Source organism: Tupaia chinensis, unplaced genomic scaffold (genome assembly GCF_000334495.1).
Source record: "Tupaia chinensis unplaced genomic scaffold, TupChi_1.0 Scaffold142716_1, whole genome shotgun sequence".
Classification (NCBI taxonomy): domain Eukaryota; kingdom Metazoa; phylum Chordata; class Mammalia; order Scandentia; family Tupaiidae; genus Tupaia; species Tupaia belangeri.
Window position 1 is genome coordinate 6744090 of NW_006202562.1, and position 20374 is coordinate 6764463.

The 20374-nt window shown below is 46.6% G+C and overlaps 1 protein-coding gene across 1 annotated transcript in view; it reads right to left on the reverse strand.

Annotated features, from left to right (window-relative positions):
* SLC24A3 (solute carrier family 24 member 3) overlaps positions 1-20374 on the reverse strand; it is a 530173-nt gene that overhangs the window by 247117 nt on the left and 262682 nt on the right. Inside the window, exon 2 of the mRNA XM_006163634.2 lies at positions 14599-14675. Coding sequence (XP_006163696.1) covers positions 14599-14675 — 77 coding nt within the window. The remainder of the gene's footprint in view (positions 1-14598; positions 14676-20374) is intronic.

Sequence of the window (20374 nt, forward strand, 5' to 3'; positions counted from 1 at the left end):
TGAGAGCATTTGATTGACTATTTCATTCAGATTGATTTGTTTGCTACAAATGAGTTCTTTAAGCGACAGCACATAATAAATCCAAAACGCAGCACCTCACCTTACTTTTCGTACTTCTATTTTCCCAAATGAAAAAAATATTCCTGTAAACTAACAACTGCCAACACATAACTATTGTATGCAACTCTGTGATTGTTGACAATGTCATCTCAAAGAGACAGATAATAAAGTTTATTTAATATATAGAAATAAATAAATAAGGATAAAATACATGGAGGGGGAATGGGTGGACTCAGTAATAAGTTAGACAAATAAGATACAGAGAGCTTACAGCATGCTGTGGGCATCTGATTTCTGCATGTAAACATCTGGTATCTAAGCAATGTGCATGCTTTCTCTACTGAAGAAGAGGGATGAGTTGAAACACAAAATTATCTCTCTTCCACTACCACTTAGGGCTCCACATAAAATCTAGTTTGAAACTGTCTACTCCAAAGTTCATTCCCCAAACTTCTGTATCTTGCCCTGGGCTCAGGGTATGAACCAATGAGATAGTAGATAAAGTCATGCCAGGCCATTTTTTGTGGCTGTCTGGATGGACTGGAGTCTCAGAATTCTGCACCTCCCAGAGAAAGGGAAAATCTTATACACTTTATGGGAATGCAAACTAGGACAGCAATTATGAAAAACAGCATGGACAGTCCTCAAAAAGCTGAACATAGAACTACATAATGATCCAGCAATTCCATTACTTAGTGTTCCAAAGAAAGGAAACCAGTGTGTCCAAGAGATTCCTGCACTTCCACACTTATCATAGATCCATTCACAATAGCCAAGACCTGGAATCAACCTAAATGTACACCAATAGATGGATGGAAAAGAAAATGTGGTATCCACACAATGGAATACTATTCAGCCATTAAAAAGAATAAAATCCTGTCATTCGAGACAAGATGAACAAATCCAGAAAAAATTATGTTAAATGAGATAAGTCAGGCACAGAAGAAATATTAGGCTGGCCCTCTAGGTCGGTGGATATGTGCTATATGGAGGAAGCCAGATCCCACATGGCTGACGCAGAGGCTTGAAAACATGCTTGGTGCATGTGCCCAGGGGTCTAACAGGAAAGAGGAATGGAGGAATGGACCAGGTCCCGTTAGATAACACTTTTTTCCCCTTTCTCTCGCTCTCTGACACATAGATGAATCTTCTGACATTATAAATAAAAAAAAAAAAAAAGAGAGAGCTATATATTAGTTCTTACTCATAAGTAGAAGCTAAAAAACGGACCTCACAGATGGAAAGAGCACTGGAGGCAGGGAAGCCTAGGGGAGAGGAGGGACAGGAGGTGTTGGTTAACAGATTACAGGGTTTCCTTCTGGAGTGCTGAAAATGTTCTAGCGTTACTAAGTGGTGATGGTTGTAAAACATTTTGAATGTACTAAAAGTCACTTTACTGTACTTACAATGGTTTGCAACTTACAATGGTTAAAGTGGTCAATTTAATACTATACAAATTTTGTTTCAATAAAAACTAAATGTAAAAAAGAATTCTGCGTCTCTAAGAGTCTCATGGATTATAGAGCAGGACCTCTAATTTGCATAATAATGGCAGATGATATCTCTTGAGCCTGTGCTTGGAAGCAGAATTTGATACAAGATTCCAGGAGCTTCTAATAAAAGGGCAGTGCAAAGAGCCAGCGAAGAGGGAGCAGCTAATAAACGTGTGTTGTCAACAAATTATTGGGATGGGCAACTCGAGCTTACTCCTGGGGGAGCCTTGGAAGATGGAGACACGCATTTCAGTGACCTAGCAGAGGTACAAGGGGCTGAGATAGTTCCCCACCTCCCAGCCTCTCCGTCTGAGAGCTGCTGCTGGGGCTGGTGACATCCTGGTACTTTGGGGCTGCCCTGCATTCTAGTAGGACGGGATTTGGGGATCACACGAAGTCCAGAGTTACAGAGGCACACAGCAGTACAAGGGAACTTCAAAAAGTTTATGAATAAATGAGATCAAAGTACAAGTTTATTTTGGTGCAAAACAATTTTGAAATCCATGCATTATCATTTTCCATGATCTTTTTTGTTTTCTTCCTCTCTTTCTTTTTCTTTCTTTCCTTTTCTTTTTCCTTCCTTCCTAATTCTTTTCTTCCTTCCTTCCTCCCTTCTCTCTCTCTTTCTTTCTCCTTCCTTCCTTCCTTCCTTCCTTCCTTCCTTCCTTCCTTCCTTCCTTCCTTCCTTTCTTTTTCTTTTTAGTTTTTTTTTGCCATTGGGTGCATGAGCTTGCCAGAGACAGAGAGAGTGAGAACCACCTCTGGCCCCAGGGAGGATGGCCATGCTGCAATCCCTTCTTCTCCATTCTCCTTTTGGATTTTGGGCACACACGCACATGCGTGCAGTGTGATTTTCAAGCTGCTAGGTCTGGGACTCAAACCATAGTCAACCATGTGGGAGTCTAGCACCTTAACCACCATGTCACCTGCTGCCTCTTCATGATCTTTTTTGAAGCCCCCAGTAGTAAGTAGCAAGGGCATGTAGTGGCATAATCCTTTCAATGCCAGTCACTCTGTCAAGAGCTTCACACACCTGCTTTTATGTATCTGAAAAGTAGCCTGATGGAATGGCTGCTGTATTTCTCTCTAGGGACAGATGAGGAAACTGAGGCTTGGCTGGGCAAAGCAATTTGTCCATGACTATAAGTGAGTAAGCAGAAAAGTCAGGGCTTGGGGACCAGTGGATGGCATATTGGTTACATCCCTGGACTCCTACATAGTCGACTGCGGTTAAAGTCCTGGACTTAGCAGCCTAAAACTCATGCTGGGCGTGAGTACCCAAAATCCCAAGAGGAGAATGGAGAAGTAGGGATTGTAGCACAGCAATCCCCTGGGGAGTGATTTCTTACTTTCTGTCTCTCTGACGAGTGTATGCACTCTAAAGGAAAAAATCTCTCTCTAAAGAAAAAGAAAAAAAGAATGAAAAGCCAGGACTAGCCTCAGGTGTATCTCACCCAAGTGGATGCTCTACACCATCACGTTTTATATCCAGCTCAAGGGGTCCAGAGGTATCCACCCCTTAGCAAGGCTGCGTGGAGCCCAGGGGGCCTCCTGGTTAGGCCTGGGCCATCTAATTAAGTCTCATGAGCAAGGAGGAGAGAAAACGACTTGAGATTTATCTAAACATAATTTATTCTCTCTGTGCTAATCCTCTTGGACACCAGTTTTAGCTTTGTGTTGACACTGACAAATTAAGGACATGCTCAGCACTTTTCCAAGAATAAACAGCAAATTCCACAAGCTATCCTAATCATTTTTCTCTTCCAGGGTGAAATCCCTTAACTAAACACTGCCTAGTGACTGAGTTGCTGCTGAGACCTTTCTGATCAGATCATGTAGGTCCCCTTAAGTGATAAACTCCCCTTTGTTACAATTTAGTCCTATGAATTTTATTTTATGGATGATATTGTAAATGGGATTACTTTCTTTTTCAGATAATTTCCTGTTAATGTATGGAAACACTACCAACTTTTATTTGTTGATTTTGTAACCTGCAACTTTATGGAATTTGTTTATCGGTTCTAACACTTTTTTGGTGGAATCTTTAGGATTTCCTATATAAGATTATATCAACAGCAGACAATTTTACTTCTTCCTCTCTTACTTTATAGTCAATAATGATTTCATAATTGCTGAAAGAACTCTAAATGTTATCACCTCAAAGAAATAAGTATGGGTGCTCATTGTACAATGTATACATGTATCTATTGAAGCCTCACATTGTACTCCATAAATACATACTCTTATCATCAATAAAAAAAAATTTTAAAACCCTGTGATAACACCCTCTCCCTAAGGTTGGTGAACTGCCAGGTGCAGAGAGGCCTCCCGTGACGTGATGCCCCATTCTAATGCTCACAAGGATGGTGGCTGTGTCTGGAATGAATCTGGCTCTGGTCCCAGGGTGGGAGGTGTGTTGTGACAGACTAAGCAAGCATAGATGAACTGCTGTTAGTGGGCTGTGGGGATAGGGAGAGCTGAAGACCAAAGAAATTTAACATTATTGAGAATCTCCTGTGTGGTCCCACTTTATAGAGGTGGAAACTGAGGTAGAGTAAGTTCTAGGGCTTATTCCAAAGCAATGAGCTTATTGGCAATACGCATTTTCTGACTCCTACTCTGGCTGTCCTTCCTCACCAGAACAGCACATCCTGTCTGTGGTCTAGTCAGCCCAGTGGCCCAGCAGGGCATCCTGCTTAATGAATGGCTATACCAAAGCCATCTCTTAAGAGGAGAGGAAAGGAGCCATATCTTCTTTGCTGGTAACCTTTTCTCTGGCCATATCTGCTTCTTGATTTCAAGATGATAGCATAAGCAAAGGGAGGGAAGATGAATTAGAATTCACCTCTAGGCCTCATAGGGTAACCCCTAGCCACACATAGCTATTTACAATTATATTACTTAAAATGAAATAAAACAGACATAATTTTTCAATCATACTGCCCCCATTTGAATGCTCAATAGCTTCTCCTTTTTATTTTTTATTTTTTGTTACAGATTTTTTGCTATAGGGTGAGTGCACCCGTCAGAGAGACAGACACACAGAAATCAAGAAATTACCCTCTGGGAGGATGGCCACACTGCTGCTTTCGGGATTTGGGGCAGGCATGTACATGCACCCAGCGTGAGTTTTAAGCCACTGTGTCTGCAACTCAAACTATGGTCAACTGTGTGGGAGTCCAGCAATGTAATTGTTATGCCATCTGCTGGCCCCAATAGCTTCGTGTACTGACTACCATATTAGATGCTGTTTCAGCCATCCAGAAAGTTCTGTTAAGATGGTGATGGTCTGTATGCATAAAGCTGACTCCTGGAATAAAAAATCAAGAGTAGTCTTGGAAAGACAAAAGTAACCCCTGGGGGGAGGGCATACAGAGGTCGAGCAGTAATGAATTGGAGCCACATGGAAAGAGTCCTGGGTTGAAACCCTGGGACCTCTCTGAGCACGTAGGCCAGCTGAGACTGGGAATGGATTGCAGTGGGGAGACTCTGCTGGGAGTGCCTATCTTTGTTCTTCTCTATCTTTCTTTCATGGAAGAGATAAGTAAAGAAAAAATAAACTTAAAATAAATAATCCCTGGGGCTGAAGTGGAATGTGAACTTTGATACACAAATCTACCTCTCTTCCAGCTGGGGAAGGTGGGAGCTGGGACCTTGGGCCTTCGTCTCCCTAAATCGATTAGACTCTCCTTTGGTCTTAACAAAGCAATATGGGCCCAGGTGTCACATCTGGGGAAACATTCCTCCAGATATTAGAATTAGACAGCAGAAGTAGCCAGAAGCATCTCAGGCCCCAGAGAACGACACCCGTTTGGAGAGGCCACTTCCAGAAAGGAGGTCCCTTCCCTACTCCCACAGGACTGACAGGGGAACAGTTAGCTCCGGGTGAGGGAGCCCTTCTCACCTAGGACTTGAGCACTCCCTGGAAGGTTCCTGGCTTTCAGCTCCTTTTAGAACATATTCACAAGAGCCTTCTCTTTTGCTGTGAAAGGAAGAGGCGGGGGTCCTGGAGTTCAGACTCCTCCCACTGGAGCTGCCCCACCCTCCACACCTCCTACAGGAAGTGTGTGATTCAGTCACATGAACTGGTTAAGAAAACATTGCAGATTTTCTTCTAGGCTTTGTTTTCCGGTTTTAACAATTTTTGTCCCGTCTTGAGCTGCCAATAAGTTTATGTACCTACCATTTGAATAGAATCCTAATCTGTTTCCTGGCTTTAAGTTTTAAGCAAAGTTCCTTAGCATTTCTTTGATTAAAGTTAAAACTGCTTTTCTTGAAATTAAAAAATATATTAAAAAATACCTATTTAATGACTGTAGTAATCTATATAGCATCAGCTAGGTGCTACTTTATAGTATATTCATTCTGCTCAGTTTCATGCCTTAAGTCAAACACGTATTCACGGATATGTATATATCAGCTGAACTTGAAAGTAGTTAGATTATTTAAGAAATTTTGTGAATCAATAAAATGTGGGGGGAAAAAGGAATGAAAAACAACTGTAGACACCAGAGTTAGTGTGGGAGGAGGGTGGGAAATGGCAGAAGGTGAGAAATAGGGGGAATGTGTATATGAAACTAGAAATGGAAAATTATTGATGATAACATGCATGATTAAGCCATTATGCAGCATATTCTGGATGGGAAATCACAGTTTGTATGCTGTGATAATGCTCAGGGAATAAATGTAAATTAATTAATTAATTTAAAAAATTAAAAAAAAAAAAGACCTGACCCAGGAGGGGTCAACCCACAGCCAAGTGGGAAAACAACGAACTGGGTCAATTAAAGACTCCTGGGGGATATGAATTCAAAACACTGACCAGTGCAGGTGCACAAAACACAACACCAGGTAGAGTCAGGACCAGCCTGGGAGCAGAAATGCATTTTTTTTTTGTTGTTGTTGAGAGGATTTCGCTGTAGGGTGCGTGCATTTGCCAGAAAGATAGAAACAGAAAGCGAGAAATCACCACCCCAGGGTGGGGGGATGGTCATGCCTCAATCTCTTCTCCTCCATTCTCCTCTCGGGATCTTGGGCACGCAAGCACACGTGCCTGGCGTGAGTTTAAGTCACCGGGTGCAGGACTTGAATCGCGGCAACTACATGGGAGTCCAGCGACATAGCCATTAAGCCAACTGCTGGTCCCGAAATGCAGATCTTTAGAAAGAAAATAGACTATGGGGAGGGAGGGAGACAAGAAGGAGAGAAGTCCAGGTCAACTAGGTGCTCTACTGGGCTGGGACTACTGTAAAATCCAGCAAATGTGTAACAAACCTACAAAAACTACAAATGAGAGGGATGACAGCATCTAAACAGCCTTCCCATCGCTCTCACACCCCAGGAACGATGCATTGCTTCTACAGCAAAGGCTTCCTTCAATGCCAGTCTGTCTCCACCATAGCCCTAGGAGAAAGGAGGTCCTAATGGCCTCACAAGACAGAAACCAGCATCTTCTTAAGTTTAAAAGCCAGTCTGGGAATAAGAGAGAATTTGGGTATAAGCTCTTAAGGCAAGTTTCCTCACTTTCCAGACCAGATAAAAATTTCCTGGGCTGGAGAAGGAAGAAGGAAGTGTTGACAGGAGATGAAGGGGCCAGGGGAGACTGCCAACCTTGGGATCAAGCCCAGACATTGTCACACGGGGGTGGCTAAGGCATGACATCTGGGATCCTGGTAAAGATCCCTGGAGTGCTTCCGTCTGTGGGAGAAGACTCCTACCTGGGCCTTCCAAGGTCTGACCTCCTGCAGACAGCCACCTATTTTATTACGCATGTGCCCCTAAATTGGGTCCTGGATCCCAGGCTGAGTGAAGATGGAGGTGTGGAAAGAGGGTCCCCCACCATTAAACAGGGTGGGCCTGACGCGATGGATGGTCAGGACCCTCTTTTGGGCCCATGTGTCCCTTTTGTCACTCTAGGGAGCCTTCAGGGGCCACATGGCAGCTGCCCAGCAGCCCAGTGGAGGAAACAGCCCTTCTGTGAGATCGTCCACACCTGAGTCTCCTGTGGGACTTCTTGGAGCGTCTTGATGTTCAGACATGAAGTTGCATATTAGAAAGTCTCATTGAGAATTCTTCTCAGACATGTCCACTAACGGGTGTGAGTTGCTGAACTCATCTGCAGCCCTTCTCCCCAATGGACTCACCTGACAAGAATTTTCCTTAGTAAGGCCTAAGAATTTTCCTAGTAAGGCCAAAGAATCAATTTCAGGTGTGCGACACTTTATACCACCTTACCCACAAACGTGTGGGAATATCTGCTTGCTGGAAGAGAAGCACATTAAAAATAAGAAAAGGAGCCTGGATGTTTAAGAAGGATATTTTCAAAGGCCGACAATGTAACGCAGGGTGCTTATATCCCAGGGTGGAGTTTGGATCTATACAAAGGATTGATAACTCCCCACATCCATTTTGGGAAAGAAATTCAAATATTGATTATTGAATGCCCCTTTTACTGAAAGTAGAAAACATGTAGCTTGTCTTAGACTCTTCAGTTATCTATGCCATGCATGATCATTAGCAAAATTTCACAAGCTATTTATAAATCACAAAGAAACCACACTTCTAGAAAATGGTTCATGGGCTTCTTCCTCTATTTGGGACAGGTTCAATGAGTTTCTAAGGGTATAAATTTCCACAAAGACAGGAAATACTGCTTTTCCCTGAATATTATAATAGATTGGATACAAAGCATGTTTTGAGACTAGTGTGCTTCTTGATATATTCACTGTCTATAAAGATCATGGGCTTCCCCACTAGTAAAGCCCATACAAGAAGAAGAGTTGGAAAGAATAGATTTTGTGTGTGTGTGTGTGTGTGTGTGTGTGTGTGTATGCACAGTTTCTGAGCTTAGGTTTTTCTAAAACCCACAAAAGCAGAAAGATACAAAGGAAAATTAAAGCAATAGTGTTCAGAGAGTTTAACCTGAAATGGCTGTTTGAATTCCACAAAGTATACACAAAAGGAGGACGTATTTATATAAAAGAAAAGAAAAAGAGAAGCAATCTTTGACATTTAAGATGTTGAAGATTGTAGCGCAGTGTTAAGTGCTCTGCATAGGGTGTTGTGTCCCATATAGCTGACCTGGGTCCCATGTGGTGATGGCACTTTGAATCCCAGCCCTGGTGGCTTGAAAAACACACCAGGCAAGTGTGTGTGTGTGTGTGTGTTTGTATGTGTGTGCTTGCACACATATCCAAACTAATGGGATAGGAAAATGTAGGGGAAGGAATTGCAGTGGGACCATGTCCTGCTGGGGAACGCTCTCTCTCTCTCTCTCTCTCTGGCAAGTGCCTAAGCGCTCTGGAAATATAATAATAATAATAATAATATTTAAGAAGTTGTGTGTGTGTGTGGGGGGGTGGTCTTTAGAACTATGTGTCCTGAGACCTGTCCTCAGTACCCACTGAGGCTGGAGGCTACAAGTCTCTTGTAAAAAGCCAACTCACAGAGTGGGGTAAATTCAGTCTGGGTGTAAATACTGTTTGATCAGGATTCGAAAGGCCTGGGCTCTCTGGTTGAAATCTATGGATATGGCCACTAAACCCCATGAAAAGAATAGCCCCACAGGCCTCTCCTGGGGGCAGTGTGATGTGACAAGACAACCCTGTTGGGACCCTTTGGCAGAGGTCCTCTCTCTCCTGCCTGGATGAAATGGACCCTGCTGTTTAAGGGCCTAGAGAGACTGGATGGTGTTAAATCCATCATTTTACCTTGCTTCTGGGTGACCCACTCCAGCCTGGGTTCTGGGACTCTGGGATCTTCCCCAAATGACCCTAAGACATGTTTTATGGTCTGTCTGGGCCTTTCTCAACATACAAGAGGACAGACTACTCAGGGTCACCTCTGGTCGTGCCTGACCTTATTCAGCTAGAAGAAATGGCAGAGGGATGAGATCAGGAGTCTGCTTATTTCCTGCCACTTCCCACCACTTTCCACCACTTCCAATGAGGCTACATCACCTTGGGGTGCCTCCATGTGAGGGCCTTCTGACCTCTCTACCCCCTACCCTCTCTTACTCTCCAACACCCATCCATGGCTTGGCCTTGTTTCTTTTAGTTTTTTTTTAAACTTCATTTACTTATTTGTTTAGAGAGAGAGAGAAAGAGAGAGAGAGAGAGAGAGAGAGAGAGAGAGAGAGAGAATCTCCAACAGGACGCTCATGCCATGATTCACCTCTAGTCCCAGCCAGCTTGGACCACAGGCACGAGTGTGCTGGGAGTGCAAAGGGAGGTCCCAGGATGCAAACCCAGGACCTTTCTCATGTGCTCACAGTTATATTATCACCGTCTATCATTCTTGGTTCCTGTTCTCTCCAGGCTCCCTGAATTCTCATGTCTATCTTTGACCATTCCTGCCCGGAATTCCTCTGGAAAATGCATATCCAGTCTTGAAGAATGGGTCAGTCATCCTGATTCCCATTGGTGCCTTCTCTGTGCTCCCCGCAGCATGCAATAAAGACCATGCTAGCTTTCGGTGCATGGCAGGTGCTGATCATACGTGGCTTTCTTCCCAAGACAGAGGTTGTATCTCAGGCATCTACGAGGGCCCCGCCCAGCACTACCACACTCCAGGGATTCAGAAAATGCTTTATAGATGTCCAAGTGCAGGAAGTCTGTATTCAGTTTCTTGCATCTTTGACTCATTCATTCATCTCCTTTCTGTTGGCCATTAAAGTGCCAAGTGTTTACCCTTGTGGCAATTCTTATATCCAATGATGTTCATTTAACAACTCCTGAGCATCCTAAGTGTGCTGGGTGACAAGGGAGGTGAAGGGAAGAGAGAGAGAGAGAGAGAGAGAGAGAATCTCCAACAGGACGCTCATGCCATGATTCACCTCTAGTCCCAGCCAGCTTGGACCACAGGCACGAGTGTGCTGGGAGTGCAAAGGGAGGTCCCAGGATGCAAACCCAGGACCTTTCTCATGTGCTCACAGTTATATTATCACCGTCTATCATTCTTGGTTCCTGTTCTCTCCAGGCTCCCTGAATTCTCATGTCTATCTTTGACCATTCCTGCCCGGAATTCCTCTGGAAAATGCATATCCAGTCTTGAAGAATGGGTCAGTCATCCTGATTCCCATTGGTGCCTTCTCTGTGCTCCCCGCAGCATGCAATAAAGACCATGCTAGCTTTCGGTGCATGGCAGGTGCTGATCATACGTGGCTTTCTTCCCAAGACAGAGGTTGTATCTCAGGCATCTACGAGGGCCCCGCCCAGCACTACCACACTCCAGGGATTCAGAAAATGCTTTATAGATGTCCAAGTGCAGGAAGTCTGTATTCAGTTTCTTGCATCTTTGACTCATTCATTCATCTCCTTTCTGTTGGCCATTAAAGTGCCAAGTGTTTACCCTTGTGGCAATTCTTATATCCAATGATGTTCATTTAACAACTCCTGAGCATCCTAAGTGTGCTGGGTGACAAGGGAGGTGAAGGGAATAACATGAATTGTTCACTGTTGGCACCAAACGGCAGGAATTGTTGACTGTGCAACTTTTGTTGGTCAGTGTGCTGACACCTTATAAAATGGCTTCTCTCATGAGGCTTATGTCCTGGTGGGGCTTAAATTCTAGTGGGTAGGATAATATAAGAAGGTCATTGGCCCTGGAGACAGCAGTGGCAGGCCCACCCTGACCTTGCCCACCATGCGGAGGTGGTGCTCCTGACCCACCCTGGCTTCATGCAGGTCCACACACGTATGCGGATGGCCCAGGCAGCAAGGTAGAGTCTGGTCCTTCTGTATCTCTTCCCTCAGAAGGTGGACCTAGAGAGGAGACCTGTATAGTTGCCGGCAGTAGGTTCGAGGCTATTTGGGCAGAGAGTTCTATGTGCTTAGAACATTGTCTTGAATGGGTGGGCACTGGCCACATCCCTGAACTCCTTGCCCTATGGATGTTAATGTGCAGGGCCCACGGAGGGGGCGCTAACAATGGCATTGGACACCAAGGCCTATGAAGTGCGATGCCGCAGTCTATACATATGCTTTAAAAAGTGTCTAAGGGAGGAGGGGACAGCCCAGTGGCCTAGTGGTTAAGGGAGCATGGAACCCACATGGCTGACTGGGATTCAAATCTCAGCCCCAGTGGCAGTGGCTGGAAAAACATGCCAAGTATGTATCCATGTGTGCCCCAAATCCTACCAGGATGAAGAAATGAAGAAATTGCAGCAATGGCCACACCCCTTTGAGGGGATGTTTTCTCCCTCTTCCTTTCTCTATCTTTCTCTCTGGTGAGTGCACATACAATTTTAAAAAAATTAAAAAAGAATCTAAGGGAGATATTGCCCATTTATGCCCACTTTGTCTGGAAATGCATTATGTGGACAGCAGAAACCTTTCTGGACACCCTTGGCTCATGAAGAGCATGGGAAACTTTCCTTCCTCCACCTTCAGCTAGTGACAGGTGATCCAAGAGGGAAGCAGAAGTTGGGTGGAGGTGAGGAGAAAGAGTCCTGCTAGCTGCAGGTGACAACACTGCTCTGGGAGGACAAAAGCTGGCACCAATTGGGCTGAGAGTGGCAATCTCACGGCTCAGATGCTGAGGCACTGGGTGATAACGGCTACCAGGGAATCCTGAATCTGACTCAGTACCCGAGTCTCCTCAAACTTGGTGCTAAAGGTGGCATCTGTACTAACTGCTCAGTATCCAGGACTCTCCTGAAGGGCAGGGAGGCCTGAGAGGACTGCAATGATTCTCCTTATTTGTTTGTCATCTTTAGATGTCTTCACTGGAAAGTGACTTCTCATGCTTTTCCCCCTATTTCACAGGGGCAAGTGAGAAAGAGTTGATTGCTTTCACCTGGGAAGAGAGTTAATTAAGTTCAGGGTGGATGAGAGTCCAGAGAACTTAACTTTGTCAGAAGCCACACACACAGCAAGGCTGGCAGAAGTGGGCTTTAAACCCATGTCTGATCTGACTCCAGAGCCCAAGGTGTACTTACTGACCTTCTCCAGGTGTGGACTGAGAAGCGAGGTCTGGTTCCCTCCCTTGAATGATGATGGGCTTCTCTCTCTCTCTCTCTCTCTCTGCCAGAGAGTGTGTGCACTTGCTAGAGAAAGACAGGGAGAGACAGGGAGAGAGGGGAGATAGTGGGAAGTCTCTCTTCATATAATAGCAAGGGAAGAATACACACAGATGCATTCCAGCCTAAGAGCCTGTGTCCTTTAAACGACAGTCCATGTACAGATTCCTCCTTCATGGAGAATTGTCATGCCACAATCCCAGCTCCTCCATTTTCCTTCCTTTTGGGACTTTGAGCACACACACGCACACACACACACACACACACACACACACACATAGCCAGGTCTATGACACCAGGCCACCAGGTCTGGGACACTGCTGTCAGTCATGTAGGATCCAGTCACCTTAACCATCACACCACAGGCCGGTCCTCTCTCTCTTTTTAAAAATTCACCCATTCATCTCTTCAGAGAGAAAGACACACACATGCACAAACACACACACACACACACACACACACACACCCTTAAAGGACCCCCCCCGCCATGGCAAAATCCACCCCTGCCCTCAGCCTGCCCAGGCTATGGGCTTGCATACACATTCCCCGTTCACTCGGAAGGTCCCAGGATGCAAGCATAGGACTTCTCCCATGGGAGTCCAGCCTTGCCACTGCTACTCCGCTGCCTGGCCCAAATCATGATGGGCTTCTGACTACAACCGAGTGTGGAAGAAATGACATGATCGAACTTCCAAGGGCAAGTAACAAAAGACCATGCGATTTCCTCCTTGTGTGCTATAGTTGTCCCTCTCTGAGCCCTGAGCTGCCATGTGGAAGTCCAGCAACTCAAGGCTGACACACTTGGGTCACTGTGGGTACTCTGGCCGACAGTCCAAGCCAAGTCTGTCCCTCACCAGCCCAACCCAGGCACCTGGTGAAGCAGTAGAAAAGCCCTGTCAGAATGGGTGGCTCCAGCCTCAGCCACCCACGCCACACCCGGCCATCGGAGTGTCCCATCGGAGGCCTCACATTCCATGGAACAGAATCCCGATTGTGTCCTTGCTGAATGACTGACACTCAGAACCCATGAGCAAAATAAAATAGTGACAGGCTGGGCCACTTAATTTGAGGAACTTGTCTCACAGTAATAAATAACCAAAATAGAATTTAAAGCATTCTGGAGGAAAGCGGACGTCATAGAGATGGGAAAACAGTGACGGCACTAGTCCAGAATTTGGCCTGGAGCTTTCCGGTTCTATAGTCACCCCTCAGATATGTCCTCTCTCTCTCTCTCCCAGTCTCTCTTTCTCCCTTTCTCTCTCTCTCTCTCTCTCTCTCTCTCTCTCTCTCTCTCTCACACACACACACACACACACACACACACATCTCATCATCATCATTCCCTAATGCTCCAAATAGAGACAAGGCGAATCAAAAACCTTAGACCCACTAGGTCTGTGGAGGAAATGCTAGAACCGTGGCAGACATAAGAGGCCAAAAGGGAAGAGAACGAGTGTTCAACGATGTCTACTGCAATCCAGACTCTGCAGTTACCACTGCGCTTAACCCATTACTTTAACAAATACTTTGTCTCACCATGTGACAAGAACGGGTCCAGGGATGAAGCCAGGGACAAAACAAAGTCCCCACCTTCATGGGGCTTATGTGTGAGTAAGGATGACAGATAATAAATAATTATGTAGTGGCAGGTGGCGTGGAGAAATATAAAGCAAAGCAGGTGGAAACACCATGCACTTTAGAGAGGATGGCTAGGAAAGGGCTCCCAAAGAGGGAACAGTTCGAACAGAGTAAGTCTAGAGGAGGGCGAGCAAGCCTGTGTGACCCGAGTCCACACTGACCACTAGTAGCACGGGAAAAATACACATGGATGCCTTCCAGCCAAAGAACCTGTGCCCTTTAAACGATAGTCCATGTGCAGATTGTCCCCTCTAGGTCTCAGAGAACCCCCATCAGGTGTGGACACGGGAGGGAGAGGAGACTCCTCAGTGGGTACCTCAGTTACCCACCAAACAGCAGCCAGGCCTGCCCTCCGGACCCTCCAGGCAGAGCCACGAGAGGGGTACTTACACAGAGCACGTGGAGGACCACCGCTCCTTGTCTTCTATCCTCGTTGGTGAAGATGTCATTGGGGAATTCATGCAGGGCTAAAGAACAGAGAAAGAAAACCAGCTCAGTATAGACAACAGCATTACAAAGTTGTAGGTCTAGGACAGCGTTGCCAGTCCTGGTTTTAGAGCTCAGGCTTTAATAGGGGGTCCATGAACTTGGGTGAGAAAAGATACACCTTTAAGTGCTTGAAACTCTAGCCAGAATTTGGTGCTTCCTTCAGATAAGAATGCCTTCATGGTGCAGCAGCACTGCCCTGCTCAAGAGGAGCTGATCCCACATGGCGATCACAGATTGAGTCCCCAGCCTGGACAGCCTGAAGCACACCGGGCACGTTCATGAGTCTCCAAGGTCCAACAGGCTGGAGGACTGGAGGAAGAGGATTGCAACATGACGGGACCCTGGAGAGGGTGACTGATCTCTCCGATCTCTTCCTTCCTCTCTCTTTCTCTTGCATATGTATGTGCTTTATCATAAACAAACAAACAAACAAAAAAACAAAAAAAAGAAAGATCCAGCCAGTGGTGTGGTGGTTAAGGTGGATGGCTCCCAAATGGCTGATATGCAGTTTGAGCCCCAGACTGGGTAGCTTGAAAAACATGCCAGGGGTATGTACATGTGTGCCCAGATCGTGAAAGGAGGAAGAAATGGAGAAGAGATTGTGGTTGACCATCCTCCATAGGAAGTGTTTTCTCACTTACTCTGTCTCTGTCTCACTCTGGCGGGGGGGGGGGGGGAAAAAGAAAAAGAAAACACCTCCTGTTCCCCCTTGGGGGGGGGGGGGGGAGAAAAAGAAAAAGAAAAAACCATGTAGGCAACAAACCACTGTAGTGTTAGCAGAATTGAGGCTTGGTCCCCAGTAGAAATGTTCATAATCCATTCTACAAGGAGACTTCAAAAAGTTCACGGAACATGGAATTAAAATATGGGTTTATTGTGCAAAACATTGTGGAATGAAGGCATAGTTTTTTCATAATGCACATTTTCATGAACTTTTTAAAAACCCTTCACATTATTATACTTGGGGAGCTCTCACTCATCCTCTCAATATTGCGGTGGTTTTTAGACCACCACTTGTGAAGTGTTAGCGGAAGGCACATGGATTACTATCATGCAAATGATTTCTTATTAGTTTAACAACTTCATTTCAGTGTGACCAGTTTCCCCTTGTAACGCTATGTACTTTGCTGAGAAGTATGTATCAGAGCAGGGTCTGCAGTCCCTGGATTACCCAGTGGGTCCACCGCAGAGAGAGGATTGAGGTCCCTGCTCTAAACTGTCCCCTTTTTAGTGCCTTTCCTTTTCCTCTCTTCCTGCCCTGGCGTGGGGCTATGGGCCTCCTGAGTTTCACAACTCCCCCTCTCTCACTCACTCCCCTTACCCCACATTTGCAGCTGGACTGGAATACCAACCACACCCTCTCTGATCCCAAACCTGAAAATGAGATGAAAACCAGTCTGTGAACCGGTGGTCCAAGTGGGCCCTGGCCACTTGGACTGGGCTCCCTCCCTCTCTCTCTGACACTTAGCACGTGCCATTCACTCAGTTACTGAGCAGCTGGCGGGAGCCACGAGTCCTGCTCCCTGCTTGAAATCCTGCAGAGAGCACTGTGTTCGCACAGTCTGATGGGGACGACCACATGCCAGACCCTGAACACACCATCAATTTTCATTTTTTTTCCTATTTAGTTTTTATTTCTTTATTTATTTGGCTGCATGATCAGCCAGGAGTGTGTCCCCACCCTTAGTTGTACCTCCCCCCCCTGCTTCACATAAAATCCAATTGCCTGCAGGACCAGGTTCTCATACATCACTGTTTCATTTTTTTTTTTTTAATCTTTTAAGACAGAGCCTCACTTCATCATGATTCTCCTGCCCCAGCCTCTGGGGTAGCCAAATATCTTGGACTATAGGTATCTACCACCATATCAGCTTTTTAGGGTGGGCCGGGAATTGAACTAGGGTCTTGGCCTGCCATGTAGCAGTGTCTATTAGTGTGTGCAGCACGGCGGGGCCCAGTGCTCCTTTCTGAAGTCTCCTGTGATCCCTCCCAGAGGGGTCCATTGCTCCCCTCTCTGGAGAACACAGAGGAGACAGCACACGCTGATCCACTGCTGCAGATGGAAGCAGTTCTGCACTCCCTAATGGCACTTTTGTGCACCCATTTTTCTGGGGTGTCCTCACCAGGAGATGGGGAGGATGTACATACAGCAGGCCCTCTGCTTGCCATTTATCTTGTTTTGGGTTCCCCCAAAAGACGACCTCCCCACAGACAAGGACTGGGGGAGATGAGGTTTATGTGAGAGGTAACTAAAATGCACTATGGATAGAGAAAACGACGAGACCAGGGAGAAAGAAAAGTCAAAGATACCCTAATAACTGAGTGGGTGACCGCTGAGGACGCCTGGGGCCCAATCCTGGGGATACCCCTGGGAAACTCCACAGAATGAGCTGCAGGGTGACCACTCACTGGCCAAAGCGTGTGCCCAACACACACACCACTGACCTCTCCTTGAAAGGCACGGTGCTTGGCCTTCAAAGCATCACTGAGATGCATGGGTCAGAGTGCGGGTCTAGTACAGAACACAAGGCTCACCTCCAAACACCGTATTGGGGCTGGCAGGTGGCGTGGTGGTTAAGGGCACTGGACTTCCACAGGGCTGACAGTGGTTCAAGCCCCAGACCTGGTGGATTGCTTTCTCACTCCCCCTCCCCCACACCCACCCACAAACTGTCCCTTTCTGGTCAAATAGAAATAAATAAAGTTAATAAATTCTTAAAAAAAAATAAAAAAAAGACAAGACTGCCATTTAAAACCACTGTATGGTGTATCTGCAATGTGCTAAGAGGATAAACCTTACACCTTCTTAACCCTCCACAGTAATTATATACAGGTGACGGACAGGCTAATTAGGAGTATGGCGATCATTACACAGGTATACTTACATCGAAGGCCAATGTGGACACTTCTGTCCCCTGGCATTGGACAGTTGGGCTGGATTGGTTCTAGGACCCCTGGGGATACCCAGATCTACGGATGTTCAAGTCCCTTACAGAAAACCGTGGTAGTATTTGCATATAACCTGTGCACTTCCTCTTCCATCCTCTAAATCATTTTAAGAATCTAACACAAAGCAAGTGCTAAGGAAATGGTTGTTACATAGTATTGCTTAGGGATTCATGGCAAGGAACAAAGCCCGAACATGCTCAGGACAGGAGCAACCAATTTTCTACCCAAATATTTTCCCTCCACGGTGGTTGGTGGTTTGAATTCATGGATATAGAACCCTTGGATTGGGAGGGCCAGCTGTATCTTAAACATACACAACTTTTATATGTCAATGACATCTCAATATAGCTGGTGAAAAAGGCAAGGCTGACTTTCGCACATCTAATCCCACTCATTACTGTTCTATGACCCTTTAGATGATGAAATGAGGGAGTCGAGGGGAGACAGCAGCTTTTTGATCACCCTAAGTGTTGATCACCTTAGGTTGAAGCTGCTCACAACAGGCTTCTATGAGAGTCCCCTCAAGAATGAATAGGAAAAAAACAAGGGGAAACCTGGATAAACTCACCTTGGGGGCCAGTAGGAACTACAGTCTGAAAATGGTGGGGAAGGGAGGAGAGGCCACAGGACAAGCCTTCAGGTCTCAGGCTGGACAATTCCAACCGTCCGATGGGGATTCTCAATCCTTGCATCTTCCCTCTGCAGGTGCAGTGCCTCCCCCGGAGATGCCCTTGCCCAGCTGAGCGGAGCTGGCAGATGTTCTCCAGCCTCCCTAATGGGGAAGCCCTTTCATTTCTGAACCTCCATACCAGAGCTGGCACTCAGGACCTGAGCCTGGCCTCCCAGCCTTTTTCAGAGGACCCCCCCCCTCAACATTTCTCCCTGATCCTCCTGTCCCACGTTCTGTTCCCTCTCTCTACACAGAGAATGTCTTAAGATCTCAGGAGAGGCTCACACAGGCTTTATCCTCTAACCTTCTCTTTGAACCCACTCTAGGGGACTGAGTTTTGGTCCTGTAACTACCCCATGTCTCCCATATTTCCCTGCCTCCCCACGAAGTCCCGTGCAGGCCAGAAACCATGAGAAATGTTTCTGCCTGCTTTCCAAACTCAGGGAAGTGGGAGGGGTCAAAGATGAGCAGAGGAAAGGTCCTTTCAGGGCAACCCTGTTCCATGCCCCTCTTGGGTGGGCACCAGACTTTCTAATGTTATGACCGATTCCTGCATTTCCTGAATTTGTTCAGACCTCGTGCCCTAATCTTTGGTTCTGAAAATAGGACAACCGCTGTCCAGACCTTGACAGTGTCTGCTCTCTGAGGCTCCCTAAATTCTGAATGTCCTGAAGAGGCAGGGGTTGTGCTAGACTGGCTGGTAGTGGACCACCATGGGCTGAGACAATGGCTCCAGGGGGGCAGGAGGACCCACCGTAAACCACAGCGATGACCACAGCACACATTATTGAGCCCCTGCGACTGCCAGGCAGTGCTCTGCACCTTATCCCCACTATTCTGCTTCAACCTTGCAAAAGGCCATTATTCTCACTTTATAGATGGGGAACCCAAGGAACAGAACAATAAGGCAACACCCTTGCAGATCCATAGCTAGAATCCAACAGCACACCCACAGCTGCAGCAGACTCCCAACAGCGGTCATCCCACCTCTTGGCACCTGCTTGCAGTCTGACTGTCCTGTGACCTCTTCCTTCTCCTGACTCCCTCCGAAAAGAGGATCTGACCTGATCTAGATCCTGCTGCCACCCACTCCGGGAGAAAGAGGCAGGCTTGCTTCTCTCGGGATTTCTCTGGGTAGCGGCCATAGTGTATTTCAGCACTGGCCATTAGTGTATTTCGCCACTGGCCAGTCCCACTGCCGCTGTTCTCCCAGCCCCAGGGTCGAGATGAGACATAGATCTTAATGGCAGCCATTTTTTTCTTTTTTTTGGAGAGGTTTTTGCTATAGGGCACATGCACTCGCCAGAGAGACAGAGACAGAAAGCGAGAAATCACTCCCCCAGGGGGGATGGCCATGCCGCAATCCCTTCTCCTCCTTTCACCTCTCAGGATCTTGGGCACGCACATGCATGTGCCTGGAGTGAGTTTAAACTACTGGATCCGGGACTTGAACTGCAGTTGACTACATGGGAATCCAGCAACACGGCCATTATGCTAACTGCTGGTCCCCTTCATGGCAGCCATCTTCATCAGCCATGAAAAGGAAGCCAGTGGCCTTCCCTGGGATGGCGCCCACCAAGAGTCACACTGGAGCTGCTCGTCTGTAGCCTCCCCTCACCAGTGAGCAGTAGAGATAAATACAAGGGCGGGGACTGAGGTACATTTTGTCGCTAAGGTGAGGCAGCCAGCTATGTCCCGACTGAAGCGACAACACAGTGAGGGCACAAAAAGGTGCAAAGACTACTCCATGGGCGATGCCTGAGAGGGCAAGCAGACAGTGCGAGTCTGTCTGCAACGCCGGGGCCAACTCCAGCTTCCTGCCTCACCACCGCTTCCTCTGTGAGGTAACCCAGGACTGGAGAGTGCCAGTTCAACCAACAGCGCCATGCTGGAAAGGTGTTTTTCTTTCTTTTTTTTTTTTTTTTTAAGACCGGTCTTCCTGTCAGAATCCTCTTCCTTCAGTCTCCCGAGTAGCTGGGACTATGGCACATACCACCAAGCCTGGCTTTTAGGGTGAGGGAGAATCAAATCAGGGCCTCCCCTCTGGCCCCAGCCAGC